The 15,615-nt window shown below is 41.2% G+C and overlaps 1 protein-coding gene across 5 annotated transcripts in view; it reads left to right on the forward strand.

The window, feature by feature from the left end:
- The window catches only part of PIEZO2 (piezo type mechanosensitive ion channel component 2), a 440,944-nt gene that overhangs the window by 404,986 nt on the left and 20,343 nt on the right, over nt 1-15,615 (forward strand). For 4 of the 5 annotated variants that reach the window (XM_072828697.1, XM_072828693.1, XM_072828694.1 and 1 more), the window contains 7 exons: nt 4,519-4,932; nt 5,222-5,480; nt 8,359-8,541; nt 11,923-12,175; nt 13,721-13,853; nt 14,559-14,706; nt 14,804-15,018. In XM_072828697.1, coding sequence (XP_072684798.1) covers nt 4,519-4,932; nt 5,222-5,480; nt 8,359-8,541; nt 11,923-12,175; nt 13,721-13,853; nt 14,559-14,706; nt 14,804-15,018 — 1,605 coding nt within the window. Of the gene's footprint in view, nt 1-1,852; nt 2,021-4,518; nt 4,933-5,221; nt 5,481-8,358; nt 8,542-11,922; nt 12,176-13,720; nt 13,854-14,558; nt 14,707-14,803; nt 15,019-15,615 lie in introns of all 5 variants that reach the window. The other variant, XM_072828696.1, reaches the window with a different exon arrangement.

Genomic DNA, 15,615 nt, shown 5'->3' on the forward strand with positions numbered 1-15,615 from the left:
TTAAGGGTTAGAACAGTGGTCCCCACACAGAAAATCTGAGCAGGGCCGCAGGGGACAGTACACAGTATCTTTTTGCCTGTAAATCCCTAAAAGGCTGTAGGAGTGTACCTCTAAGAATAGGAAATTAAATACAGAAGTTCCCCTGTCTTATAAAAGAGAAAAAGGGGTTAAATATTATTAGATCTATAAACTTAGGGTCAAACATTTCTACTGAAACAGCTTCATCAAATATGCAATTATATCTATAGTTATTTTCATCATATTACAACCTCTTCTGATTCTTTAAAAAAAAAAATTAAGACTTCAGAGCAGGGAATTAATTTATCTAAACCTCAATGACCTGTTAACGTCAATGTAGGGACTCAAGCCCAGACCTCCCTGTACTTGGCCTTTTTGCGTTTCTACTTTACCTTGTCCTCATTGTCTCATTCTGTCAAGGATTTGATGACATCTAAAGGAGGTAGGGCCTTTTAAAAAAAATCAGTCTCTATGTCCTTATTAGAGACCATTTGGTTGCTCACCTGCTCACGTCTCTCATCGCTACCTCTGTCTCGACCACATGCACAGCATGTGACAACACACGGCAGGATGGCTCCACAGAGCACTCCTGGAACCTAAAAAGCCCTTTAACTGGTTCCATGAGTAAATGACCCAAATGTCCCTACTTCCTAAGCCCTGGAAGCTGTTACTTCCTGCATGGTTTCCATTCTGCCTCACAGTCACTAACTGAGCACACCTGCCCAGCTTGCACACTGTAGGCCTCATTTGCTCATGGGATGATGTTCAGCCAGGAAATCAGTCATCCTGTATCACAACGGCCCGTTCTCATGGATCAGCCAGGTCATTGATGCTCACGGTAGAAGATTCTTATTCTAGTAGCCTCCTTCATAGGCTCTTTGGGGTGTTTGTCTCCCTTTGGGTTAAACTCTATGCCAGTCCTGAAATTATGCCTACAAATGCCTCTCCTCTAGTAGCTGATGCAGCCCTCAACCCTGAGTCAGCCACCATTCCCTCCCCAATCATTGGTCCATGGGGTAATAAGACATGAGGATTTTAGCCAGTGGGTTCTCATCCTAATAACATCTCTCAAGACCTAAAACATGATCCAGAAGAAAAAAACTCATTAGGCAAAATGAAAAGTTAACAGACAAAATGATCCTGCCATTGCTAGACTTCATCTGTTGTTTCCTTTGTACCATTTTTTTTTTATTTTTTGATGTTGGTTTATATCCAGTTGCATATCAAACCAGCATCTTTTCTACATGCAAGGCATCTAGTTTGGCTTAACTGAATACCACTCAGAAAGTGGAGTGGACAATTCAGTTCATTGTGGTCATTTCTGAGCTTCCCTCTCTCATTTCGGAGACTGTTATTTTTTTTTTAATTGAAATGTTCTATATGCATTTTATATAAGCGGATATTCTTGCTTCAACAATTTGCTTACAAAACACTTTCAATGAACTCAGGATCGGGAGCTCCAACTAAAAAGTATTTTCTTTAATTAAAAAAAATTAAAAGCTCAGTTACAAAGTTCTAAAGTATGAATTCTGCTCTGTGTAAGAAATGGTGGGACTTGTAATTATTCTCTTTCCCTGTCCTACCCAGAGAGGGACAATTCATGATTTATCACCAGCCAATATTTTTTTTTTTACAAATCGGGGACTGCTATGTTTTATTGTTGGCCAAACAGGTCCTTTCCCAGCCTCGAGCCCTGTGGTGGCTCTCGTGGTCAGTAACATTGGTGTTGTGTGTGGTTTGCTGCATGGCAATGTGTTGGTCAATTAATCCATGTGTAAACTTATGTACCACTGGCGTTTTAACACTGTGTCTCTATAACTGTTTGCGCTGCTAGCTGCTACACTGAAGCAACCATGCTGTTCTCAAGGCAGTCTACCCTTGATGATTTAGATGGACCAGAAACTGTTCCTAAAACAAGTGAGCGTGCTCGACCTAGGCTTCGTAAAATGTTCAGCATGGATATGTCCTCCTCATCAGCTGACAGTGGCAGTTTAGCATCAAGGTGCTTACCTCATGCATGCTTTGTTCCAGAATTTTATCACTTTTTTCACCTTCATGTCATTGCAAATATAAGTGCTTGTGACGTATGTTTTGTTTTGTTTTGTTTTTTAGTTTTGATTTTAAGAATTTGCATGACTAACCAAAGCATAACCGCCACTCGTTCTGGGCCATAACTGATCATTCCCAGGACAGCATTCTATGAAACTAACTGCTCTTTAGTTTTTGTCTGTTAGGAGTTTCTTAAAAATCCTTACTATAAATCTTGTCTTCCATTTTGTAAGTATCTTACCCTTTCCGCTTTTAAAGAAATAAGCATGCTTTCTCCGTGATTGAGAGCTCATATAGGCAGTCCTCATGGGGGAAAATGTGTCAGGAAAGATACAAGCAATAGGAAAAATTTTTTTTTAAAATCTGCCACCTGTAGTCCTTTTTAGTTGATAAGAATAATTCTGTAAAAGCTAGAATATATTTTGCCATTGGTTTTTGAAAAGAACATTATGATGCAGTATAATATATCCTCTTTGTAGATGGTAACTTGTATTGGTCTTGAGTTGCCTCGTGAAATCCCACCATAAAACCACAATCATTTAGAAATGCAGTCATTTGCATATGGTCCAAAAGTTCCCTTTTGAATTGCCTTTCAGAATGGTCCACAGGGGCATAAAGACATCAGCTACATTGTGCTTATCCTGACACCAAAATGACCCAGTTCAAGACAAATTTCAGTTTTGACTGTACATAGGTGGTAAATCAGAGGGGTGTTAACTTATTTTTGTTGACAGCTGTGTATCTTAATACAGTGCTGCAGTATGCTGGAGCCTGGCATTGATGGGAATGCCTTGGCCTTTTGAGATGTCCTCTGGCAGGCACATGCTGTCCCATTCCACTTGGTTGAATCTTGAAGGTACCAGGCCTTGTTGAGTCCCTTCAGGGTCAGACCTGATGCAAAACTGTAAAAGAGCATGCTTGCAATTGGTTAGCATCCAACTGGAAGTTAACCTTGATGTGGGGTTGGCTCCACTGCTCTTGAAAACTGTCTCGGGTGATCAATTTCATGACCTTCCTAGGCGGCTGTTTAATTAAGGTAAGTAAGTCCTAGGAAAAATCCAGTTTGCCTTGACATTCCCAGAGCTTTCTATGTGATGTCCACACTGAAGGCTAAGGTCCTGGGAACATTAAACTCCTGAGTGGACATCAAGGGTTCACACAAATGTTTTTCAGTCTCAAGATGTCATGAAGGGCAAGGCCTGTTCATCGGTCCATCCATCTATCCATCCACACACCCGTCCACTTACTTACTGACATGTCTACACTGGTGTCTATGACAAGAAAAATGGGTACAATCTGTGTATTTGAGAATCTCAGAGTTTATGGACTCTCACTGCTCACTATATGCCCAATCAGGTAACAGGTCAACTTCAGAGTCTAATGCAGTATGGCTCACTCTATCTACATCTACGGGATTCCACAGCTCCAGAACAGTTTTGCCCTTCTCCCCTTCGGGGGCTGGGGTGGACGACAAAACGAGGTGTGCCACGAATTTCCCTGGCATGGCTGCTGTATTTTCATTTCCAAAGTCTCTGTCAGGGAAAGTGAGGAGATAAAGGACCACAGAAGAAGAGGTACAAGAGAGATGGACAGGTTGCCAAATACAGAAGGTGAAGATAAGTAGGGAAGCTTTGGGAGACTGAACACTCCATGGGGAGCAGATAGAAGAAAGTAAGTTGAAGTCGTTTGGAGGAGAGAGAGCAGGAGTGCACCCTGTGGGTGGAGCCTGAAGCTCAAAGTAAGAAGGGCCAGAGGTCCACAGCACCCTTGAGGAGGAAAAGGTGGTATCTCCATGTGCAAGGCAAAGAACCCAGTGGGGGATGACAGGGAGCTGGAGAGGTGGTGAACATTCAGTCAAAGGTAATCAGCACCAGTGAGAAAAAGGCAAAGGATGGAAAAATAGGGAAGAGGAACAGGTGTTTAAGAAGTATGCCATCTTTTCCAGAAAGCATGTCGTTGTTTAATTCAGCTAATATTTTACCATTCCTATCCTCCCTTTATGGGCAAGTGTGGGCCCATTGTGTAGAATTGAGAGTAGGGTGCCACCTGGCCCACACCTACAGACGGGGACTGGCAAGGCTTCCTGTTTCCGTAGGCACCCTTCTTTAATATAGTGGTAGGTATGCTATGCTAATGGTCTCGATTTGGAAACAAACACTGGAACCCACGGCTGTGAGTCCTGAGCGGATTTAGACAACCTCTGTGCCTAGGTGGCTTTAGCAACTTATGAGCCCCGTCATGTCACTTGCTCGGGTTTTCAGCCCCGCGTGTGCTTTTGCAGGCTCTGCAGCCCAGACGTGGCCATCGCAAGGGAGTAAGGCAGGTGGATGTGGGGTGGGGTGGTTAGAGTTCTGGCGTGCCTTCGCGGTGTCACTGGGGCGTGCTGGGGAGGCGTCTGGAGCCCCGGCGGATGCCGAGAGCCGGGTGTATGCCGTGCCTCTCTCCCGACAGCGAGCCCACGCAGTGCACCATGCTGTACTCGCGCCAGGGGACCACGGAAACCATAGCGGAGGTGGAGGCCGAGCAGGACGACGAGGCGGTGGCCGCAGACGTAGACCAGGGCGGGGAGGCCACGGGGAACGTGGGGCCAGAGGAGGCCTCGGAGGGCTCGGAGGCCTCAGAAGTCGGCCTGACGCCGGACGCCGAGCTGCCGCAGTACCCCACAGAGGACGGGGACGTGGAGGCCCCGCCGTCCTACAGCAAGGCCGTCAGCTTTGAGCGCCTGTCCTTCGGTTCCCGGGATGACTCTGCAGGCCAGAGCCACATGGCTGTGAGCCCCGACGACAGCCGCTCGGACAGGCTCGAGTCCAGCATCTTACCGCCCCTGACCCACGAGCTGACAGCCAGCGAGCTGCTGCTGAACAAGTAAGTCCTGCGGGGCTTCTGTGCCCCTGTGGCCGTAGGTAGAGGAACTCCCATGGAGAACCGACCACCTAGATGGCTAAGTGCTTCCATTGGGAGTGCTAGAACTATCAAGAGCCGTCCATAATAGATACTTGTGCACAGGCTTCTTTCTGTAATAGGCTGTTAGGTTGACTCCACCAGAAATCTGAGGACATGGGAAGTGGGGAGGGACAGGAGGGATCATGCAAGGTGGAAATCAGTAATCTGGAGAAATTAAGATGAATGTATCATTGCATTGTTTATTTTACAGGATGTTCCATGATGATGAGCTTGAAGAGTCAGAGAAATTCTACGTTGGCCAGCCCCGGTTCTTGCTGTTATTCTATGCCATGTACAACACTCTGGTGGCCCGCTCAGAAATGGTGTGCTATTTTGTGATCATACTAAACCACATGGTCTCCGCCTCCATGATCACTCTTGTGCTTCCCATTCTGATATTCCTCTGGGCCATGCTATCTGTCCCCAGGCCCAGTAGACGATTCTGGATGATGGCCATTGTCTACACAGAGGTAAGCTTGGGGTGGAACCTTCCTGGAAATTGCTGCTGGCATTTACTCTAGGCAGGCCTGCCCTGTCTCCAGGACAGCTTTACATAGGACATTCAGTTAGGATGGATGCTCTTAGATAGGCACATGATTATTACGAACAGCTGCTGAATGCTAGCAATTGTGTGTGTCTTTTCACATTACACGCCTCACACAAGATATGTGCTAACATCATTCCATTTAACAGAGAAGGAAACAGCTTTGGTGAGATTAAATAATTGACCAGAGTTACCTAACTGGCAAATGGTGGGGTCTAGGCTTTTGAAATCTGGTCATCTGTCCTATGATATTAACCACTGAGATAATGTGTTATGCAGAACTAAGTGTAATGCCTTGGTGCCAGTGGATGTTCAGTGAATGGATGCCAAATTAAACAATACAGTAAACATTTTGAATATAGTTTGATACAACAGTCGTATTTTCCATTTTTAAGCCTAAATGCCGGTTTCCACACACCAGAACACGAAGTCATATGAGCACTTATCTAAAAATCTGAATGAAACAAGGGTAAATTAGCTTGTTTTCATCACATGTGAGGGGACAGGAGACACTCTTCCCAGTTGTCTAAACTTGCTTTTCTATTTTCCTTATTAAATATATAGAAGATCACAAATTCCCGTGACAACAATAAATTGGGAATAAAACGGGAGACTCTATAGACTTTGTGCCTTGGGTTATTGTAGTTATTTGTGTTCTGGGGTCTGTGAAGAAAGCTGATTTTCTTACCTGACTCATAAGGAAAAGTTTTCACTAACAATGGTACTGTAATTGCTTCTTAAAGGATAGAATTCATGATGGATGTACATTTAGATTTTAGAGATTTTATACGTTAATAGGTAAATCAGTAAAATAAAACAGTTTTTGTCAAATCATCTCAAAAGTATTGGTTTAAGATATCATGTATCTCATTTTCATAATAATTCTTTAAATTCATTTAAATGCTTATAAAAATAAATATATATATAAAGCCAAATACATATCTATTCTTTTAAGTAGCCTGTCCATCACAATCTTGCTAAAACAATAATTTTTAAGTATTACTTCCATTATATCACTTTGTGATCCAGGACATAAATGACTCCCTATTTGGGGAGTGGGTCTGTTCTAATAACTCCTTGTGAAGGAGTTTCCAACCTAGAAGTAAAATAAGAGCAGGTACTAACAATTTAGAATAGGGAACAAGATCTGCTTATATGTCACTTTGATCATAAAGTAAAATCTTCCTAATTAAGTTAAACTGGGTTCTTGATTTTCTCTGTGACACTGGGGAGTGAGGAAGTGGAAAATTAGGTTGATCTTAATTCACTGTACAACTTAGACTATGTGCCAAAACCCTAGAATTGTTCTAGGCATAAGAAGAGGACAATAAGTCTTTTTTTTTTTTAAGTTGTTTTTCTGTTTCTCAATGCCTCACAGACCAATGTGGCAAACATCATTGTAAGCAAATAACTGCTCTATAACAGGACACAAGACTGCCTTAGAGTATGTAAGAAAGATGGATACTGTGCCTCATGCAGCCTGAGTGCAGTGGAGACAGGCATGGCAACTTCTCAGTGAAGGACATCTTAGGCCTGAGTCTTAGAGATGATTGTAAGGTCACCAAAAGATGGAAAGCAAGGGGAGCTGCAAGTCATTGGGAATAACCTATGCAAAGAAACAAAGACATAAGACACTGTGTCACGTGCCAAGAATGACAGGTGGCTTCCAGTGGCTGTGAGTGGATAGCACAGTAGCAGGCTCTTGGGAATGTCAACAGGGTTTATGCTCAGGACTTTCCCCTCTTGACATGGAAGCATTTGAACAGAGGCAGGTCTCAGTCATGTTTGTCTTTAGCAAGATTTTACACAAAATTAAAGTGGACACCAGCTAGGAAACTGTTTTAAACTGTCTAGGTGAGAGTTCATGGGATGTGAACTGACCCAACGGCGATAATATTGAAGATGAGTGGGTAAATGAGACATTTTAGTAAGTGACTAAAACAGTTTGGGGTGTGAGTGAGAAGGGGAAAGGCAAAGATGAGCTTCAGGTTTCTGCTCTGGCATCCAGTGTGTGGCGGTGCTGCTCAGCATGATAAGGAACACAGGAGTGTTCTTTACAGAAGCTGACTGTAAGAAGGAAAGAGACAGGAGAAGAGATAAAATGAGACTCTAGGACAAAATAGGACTTTTAAAAATATTTTTATTGATGAATTGCATATATTGCAATTAATCTCTGGTGACACAAATTTTAGAGGGATGCTTAAATAAAGAGCATCAGTTTTCTCACATGTCTTTGCCACAAAATTCCTCTCTATAACATTTATACCCTGAACTAGTCACGACAACTGGAAAGTCTTTGTTTTACTACTTTTATTTCTTCTTGAGGAGAAATTCCAGGGAACAATAAAATGGTGAGAAGAGAGAGGTCAGAAGAAAGTGAAAATAGGCATCAAAAATGCCTAAAATGCTCAGAAAGATTATAAATTAAAGCAATGTGTAAAATATAAACTTCTTTTTGTTCAAGTTTTACCCCATTACCGTATTTTAGTAGCTGAATAATTATATCAGTATAGATTATCCAAGTCCTCAAAAATAGAGAAAATCATTTAAGTAGGTGTCATGAGTAACCTGACGGGCCCTCATGTATATCTGCAATCAGAAGCACTAGTGAAAGTAAAATATTACTCTTGGTCTAAAGTTCATGTGAGAATCTTAATGTTATTATTCTACATATTTGTATTCATAATTATCACCAAAACTATGAAATGATCATTTTTCTTAATTTTTTATCACTGTTTTTCATATATAACTATTCTTAAAAGGAGTAATTTTTTTTTTTTTTAATTTCCACCATCCATGTGTAGGTGGCAATTGTGGTCAAGTATTTTTTCCAATTTGGGTTTTTTCCCTGGAACAAGAATGTGGAATTGAACAAAGATAAGCCTTACCACCCACCCAATATCATAGGAGTGGAAAAGAAAGAAGGTTATGTCCTTTACGATCTCATTCAGCTCCTGGCTCTTTTCTTCCATCGATCAATTTTAAAGGTATGGTACATTAACACCTAATGAGCACATGTTGATAATTGCAGCCACCTGTGATATTCCTAGAGAAGCTGAACATTAGGATTGGTGATGAGGACAGGAGGCCAATGACTGAATCTACTTGTATGTTCTTTTTCTTTTTTTAACAGTTCTGTTCATTTCGTGGATATTTTCTCTAACACTATGTGCTCAGTAATGGAACTTATAACATTTGAGAGAAAATTCCCTAATATTTCTACCTCTGTTATGAACATATCATGCTTAATCCATATTTGTGGTAATTTCTTGGATGGTGTACACTAAATTCTGCTCCTTGTTTAAGCCAGAATACCAGAGAGTTAGAATTTGGGGTGGATCATATAGCCTCTCATCTCGGTTCCAACTTCTGCCTATTTTCTTTTAGAAGAATTGCTTTTGTTGGATATTTCTTGTCATGAACCTATTAGCTTTAGTGAGAGACCATACAATGGCTAAGTGAAGCCCAGGGCTGGGCTTCTTGTAAGCTTACTGTTAAGGAAGCCGTTCCTTGCATCACTCTGAGAAGATCTGTCTACAGGATGGCCTATCTCAGGTTCAGTAACTATTGTCATTACCTCTGAAAAACAATGTGGGTTTTTGTTCTTTTACACTGTGAACTAAAGGCTAATCTTGCAAATATGCTACTCATCTCTAAAAACTGGAAATTGCTGCATAATATACATTTTATGTATCAATGTGCCAATTGAGACTTCCATCTCTTATTTAAAAATGACCTCCTTTTATAAAATATTTTAAATTCATTGTATCAAGTGGTATCTTTATTAAAGTTCCTCTTTAGAACAAGCTGACATAAGTTAATACACACACACACATACATATGTAACAGTGTGTTCAACTCTGTCCTATTCAATGCGCTATTTCAAACTGGGCTTCCTCTCCATATAGCTTGGTCAGGATCTTCATCACCTTACAAAATGTGCAAGTCCCTAACCCTCCACTCAGGGATCACCTTACCTGGGTCACAGGGGTGTAGTGGGTTGGCAAAGGTATGCTTTCCAAGGAAACCAGTTGGCCAAAATCGAATTTGCCTGAATTTTCCAGTTCTTCTGATAAATTACCTGAATTCATACAATTTACTAACTCTTGTTATGACTATATTAACAAATGTATTAACAGAATTTTCTTAGTTCTAGAAATTGAAGTTTAAATTTCTGCATTTAAGACATGGTGGTATTCTGTTGTATATCAATTATACCTCAATTATTTTTTTAAAAAGACATGATTATATAAATTTGGTCACTTTAGAACTCTCTGGCAACTTGTTATACTGTTTTGTGCATCATTTAAAAAATTGCAGGGGTGCCTGGATGGCTCCATTGGTTAAGTGTCCAACTCTTGGTTTCAGCTTTGGTCATGATCTCAGGGTTGTGAGATCGAGCCCTGCATCAGGCTCTGCATTGGGCATGAATCTTGCTTAAGATTCTCTCTCTCCTCCTCTGCCCCTCTCCTACTGCTCACTCTTTTAAAAAATGTAAAGCATATAGTAAACAAAATTTTGGTGTTTCATATTGATATACTTTCAGTGATTTCTTCTTAGAAAATTTTGTATGTATGATGAATGTATTTGAGGTACTATTGTGCTGGAATTTTGGCTAATGATATTAAATAGATTTTGGAATGATAGATATTTCATAAGAAGACAAAACTACCCTACAGCTGTGGAAACCTCTTAAACAATGCTACTATGGAAACCAAACAACTCAAACTATGGAAATTTCAGAAGTGCTTAAAACTATCTTATTTGGTATGAATTGCTAGAAATGTTTATAAATAATTGGATGAATTAACTAACAAATATGCTACCATGGAAAAATAGTAAAAGAATCTAAGTATCTTGGGCAGCCCCGGCACTGCCTGAAGCCCGGGGTGTGATCCTAGAGTCCTGGGCTCGAGTCCCACGTCAGGCTTCCTGCATGGAGCCTGCTTCTCCCTCTGTGTCTCTGCCTCTCTCTCGCTCTGTCTGAATAAATAAATAAATAAATCTTTAAAAAAAAAAAGAATCTAAGTATCTTCAAATGTTGGCAAAAGAGGGAAAAACGTTTAAAATGATTTAAAAGAAAAAGTGATTAAAAAGAAATAGATGAAATAGATACAAATTTAAAAATCCCATTATGAAAATCTAGAAAGTTTGTTATGTTTATAAGAATAGCATCCACTGAATATCTTTTAGAAATAATATATCTATTGATATTTATGAATAATCTGTAAATTAGGTGACCTTGTCTTTTAGTGAATTGATCATTCTCCAAGTTGTTTTTCGACAAACTGAATTTTAGTAAATTGGCCTGGAGCTCTTATTCTCTATAGCTCATGTCAGAGGGAGGACTGGGTGAGGTCCTGGGGAATAAATACATAGCCTAGCAGTCTAGGAACTCAGGAGGCAGTAGGCTCACTGGGGACCTTTGAGCAGTAGCAGCAAGGTCATTGTAAGGGGCATTTGCTGTCTAGGTAGCATCTCACACCAGCAAGGTCCTTGGTTTTTCTCAGCCTCCTTGGCTAGCTGTCTTCCTCTCTGTCTTACCAGCTCCTTTTGCCCATTTCTCTGAAGCAAAATCCAAACTCTGCAGAGTGCATCACAATCTCTGTCTCATATGTGGACCCACATTTTTCGAGTAAAGCATTTGCAGCTCTGTTCCTGACTCAGCCATGGGTGATCCGGAGGTTCACATCTTACTGTGTAGGTTGAGGGAGGGACAGCATCAGTATTTAAGTATAGAGACTTGGTGAGCATGGGGTGCTGGGGCTAAATTCACCCGTTGATATTTAAAATGCTACTTGTAAGCACAGAGAAATATGTTCTAGAAAGTATTTTCACTCAATAACAAGTCAGGTGATTATAATTTCACTTTTACTCCATCTGCCAAACATCATCTACTTCCATATCAATTAATTAACCAAACTCAAATGAACTGTACTCACCTATACCCACTCTAATGGGACCATCATAAACACCTAGATAATAAGCTTTTCTAGAATCCATCGGTTTTCTAACCTTTTCTCTGCTCTACTGCAGTATGAATGACAAAAAATTATAGTGTATTTAAAGTGTACATCATGGTGATGTGATTTACGTAGATACCATGAAAGGATTCCCTTGATAGAGTTCATTAGTACCCATCACCTCCCATAGGTATCTGTGTTCTTTCCCTTTTTATTTTCTTTTTTCAGTGAGAACATTTAAATTCTAACTCTTAGCAAATGTCAGTTATATAATACAGTGCCACCAACTATAGTCACCATATTTCACTTTTGGCTTTCTAATCATGGGGGATGTGATGCCAGAGAGCAGAATAGTGGCTCCGTCACCAGAAACGACCACCTGAATTGTCTGTTCTGCTTTCTCAGTGCCATGGTTTGTGGGATGAAGATGACATCACTGACAGTGGCACAGACAAAGAAGAGTCAGATGATGAGCTCTCCCTCAGTCGTGGCAGGAGGGCCTCCTCTGATTCTCTGAAATCCATCAACCTGGCCGCGTCCGCAGAGTCAGTGCACGTGTCCTTCCCTGAGCAGTCCACCGCCATCCGGAGGAAGCGATCAGGAAGCAGCTCCCAGATATCCCCCAGATCCAGCTTTTCTTCCAATAGGTCCAAAAGAGGTATCTGTTGCATGATATCCTCAAGCTGGAATAATTCCTGAGTTTTCTGGTTGTTCTGATGCCAGGGGGTCTGGGTCTTGGGCAGAGGTGTTTATTTTGTGCTGTCAAAGAGAGAGATGTGTTATGAGAAGAAAGTACTTTGAAATCAGACAGACCTGGGTTGAGATCCTGACTCAGCTGTGTGACCTGGGGCAGTCACCTCATTCTTCAAAATGTCCAATTCCTTCCCAGGGCAAGGATTTCAGGTGATTGTGAAAAATGGCTAGCATATTGCCTATGTGGGCACAAGCTAGTTTTTAAGTCATATACAGAGATTCTGCTGGGGGTAACCAGAATGCTATAAATCACTATTTTTTAAGATTTAATCAAGGGAATTTTTAGTAAAACCATTTATTTATACCCTAACCTGGTGGTTCATTTCATACTAACTAGTAAGTATCATCAGCAGATGAATAGCTCTACAGTTGTCATTCTTGCAGAAATTGGGCTTTTGTATTTATAGTGATCCTGCCTGAAGCTTTCCAAACACCTGTGTATTCATCCTTGGGATGCATTTTTCAGGCAGACATCAGCAGTCATCCGATATTCATTTTACAGTTAGAGAAATCTGGACATGAAAAAGGCAGGGGCCATGGACCCAATCTGGAAGCCCACAACCTGGGGCCCCAGTTGGCACTATAAAAACTGTTCTTATAGTCTCTTTCTTCCTGAGATAAAGTTCACATAACAACCCTAGAAAGAACCAGTGTTGGGTGTAGAAGCCCCAGATGCATTTTACTGTGGAGGCAGAGATGAAACTGCAGATTCCAGGGACCCCTGGGTGACTCAGCGGTTGAGTGTCTACCTTTGGCTCAGGTTGTGATCCCAGGGTCCTGGATTCAAGTCCCACATCGGGCTCCCTATGGGGAGCCTGCTTCTCCCTCTGCCAATGTCTCTGCCTTTCTCTGTGTCTCTCATGAATAAACAAATACAATCTCTTAAAAAAAGAAAGAAGAAAGAAAGAAAAGAAAGAAAGAAAGATGGGCAGCCCTGGTGGCTCAGCAGTTTAGCGCTGCCTTCAGCCCAGGGTGTGATCCTAGAGACCTGGGATCAAGTCCCACATCGGGCTCTCTGCATGGAGCCTGCTTCTCCCTCTGCCTGTGTCTCTGCCTCTCTCTTTCTCTGTGTGTCTCTCATGAATAAATAAATAAAATCTTTAAAAAAAAGGAAAGAAAGAAAGAAAGAAAGAAAGAAAGAAAGAGAGAGAGAGAGAGAGAAAGAAAGAAAGAAAGAAAGAAAGAAAGAAAGAAAGAAAAAGAAAGAAAGAAAGAAAGAAAGAAGAAAGAAAGAAAGAAGAAAGAAAGAAAGAAAGAAAGAAAGAAAGAAAGAAAGAAAGAAAGAAAGAAAGAAACTGCCATCCCAAATGCTCAGTCACTGTCCTTACAGGCACCTGTGTATACTCACCATTTCAAGCCATCCCGCTGCCATGGGGGTTCCAAGGGGCCTCTGCAGTATTTATGTCAACAAACTGTAACTCAGGACATCTTGGTTTCTTTTTATTTCTAGGCAGCACAAGCACCCGAAACAGCAGCCAAAAAGGAAGCAGTGTTTTAAGCATCAAGCAGAAAAGTAAAAGGGAACTTTATATGGAAAAGCTTCAAGAACATTTAATCAAAGCAAAAGCATTTACCATAAAGAAGTGAGTGCATGAAGACACTTGAGTGATGTGTTTTATTTTAGGACCAGGTAGCTGGTATCAGTTGTTTCATATAAACCAGGGGCAAAGAGCAGATACTTCTCATATAGCAAACATCATCTGCTTAAGGTACAAGAAAATGACCCATTATCATATTGTTCCATATCATTGACATATAAAATTAGGTTAAGTTCAGGTATATAACATAATGATTCGATACATGCATATGTTGAGGAATGATCACCACAATAGTCTAGTTAACATTCATCACCACATATAGTTACAAAATTGTTTTCTTATAATGAGAATAAGATTAATGTACAGTATAGGATTAACTGCAGTTACCATGCTGTGCATTACATCCCTGGGATAATTTGTTTTATAACTGGAAGTTTGTACACTTTGACCCTCCTCACCCATTCTGCCCAACCTCTCATTTCTGGGACTTTAGACCACTCTGCTATGCTTCAAGCAAGAGAAGAGGCCTGTGGTCTTATGGGCAAAAAGGGCCACAGTGCCTTCCTTGGCAATGAATTTGTCTACACTCTGTTAGAGCAGGAGCTACCCTACTGGACTCTGCTGAGTCTGACAAGAGAGGTGTGACCTACTTGGAAAGAGGGATGCAGAGGAATGGAATGATGGCAGTATCTGATCATTCCTCCCATCTTGCCCCTCCTGAAGCAAGTGCTGGGGGTCTCTGTTTTGCAGGACTCTGCAAATATATGTGCCCATCAGACAGTTCTTCTATGACCTCATCCACCCAGACTATAGTGCTGTGACCGACGTGTATGTGCTCATGTTCCTGGCCGACACTGTTGACTTTGTCATCATCGTCTTTGGCTTCTGGGCCTTTGGGGTAGGTTGGGGGCAGAGGCCACCGCACATCCAATGAGTAAGAGTGATGTTATCTTGTGAAGTGCCACTCGTGCCTGAACCTATTGTTTCCTTCCCAGAAACACTCAGCAGCAGCAGACATCACCTCTTCCCTGTCAGAGGACCAGGTTCCTGGGCCATTTTTGGTGATGGTCCTCATTCAGTTTGGAACCATGGTGGTGGACCGAGCACTATACCTCAGGAAGACTGTACTGGGAAAGGTCATTTTTCAGGTCATTCTTGTGTTTGGAATTCACTTCTGGATGTTCTTCATCTTGCCTGGTGTGACTGAGAGGTAAGTTGGAGGCTGGAGACATGTGCCCACTTTAATGCAAATATGCTCCAGAAGATTACTGTCCCATATGCACGGCCACAGCAGAATCACCAGGTACAGATGGAAGCATGGGAGAAGGGCACCATGGGTTTAAAAAGTTAGGGGGATCCCTGGGTGGCTCAGCAGTTCAGCGCCTGCCTTTGGCCCAGGGCATGATTCTGGAGTCTCAGGATCGAGTCCCACATCAGGCTCCCTGCATGGACCCTGCTTCTCCCTCTGCCTGTGTCTCTGCCTCCTTCCCTCTCTCTCTCTCTCTCTCTCTCTCTCTCTATATATATATATATATATAGATAGATAGATAGATAGATAGATATAGATATAGATATAGATATAGATAGGTTATATATATAAAGATTGTATTTATTTATTCAATATATATTTTTTCAATATATTATTTATTATATTTTTATTATATTATATTTGTTATTTCAATTCAATATTATATATATTTCTATATATTCAATATATATATTGAATAAATAAATATAATCTTAAAAAATAAAAATAAAAATAAAAAAGTTAAAGATCTTTATCAATAGTAAATTTGGTGTGATCCAA

The sequence above is a fragment of the Canis lupus genome, chromosome 6 (genome assembly GCF_048164855.1).
Source record: "Canis lupus baileyi chromosome 6, mCanLup2.hap1, whole genome shotgun sequence".
NCBI classification, from domain to species: domain Eukaryota; kingdom Metazoa; phylum Chordata; class Mammalia; order Carnivora; family Canidae; genus Canis; species Canis lupus.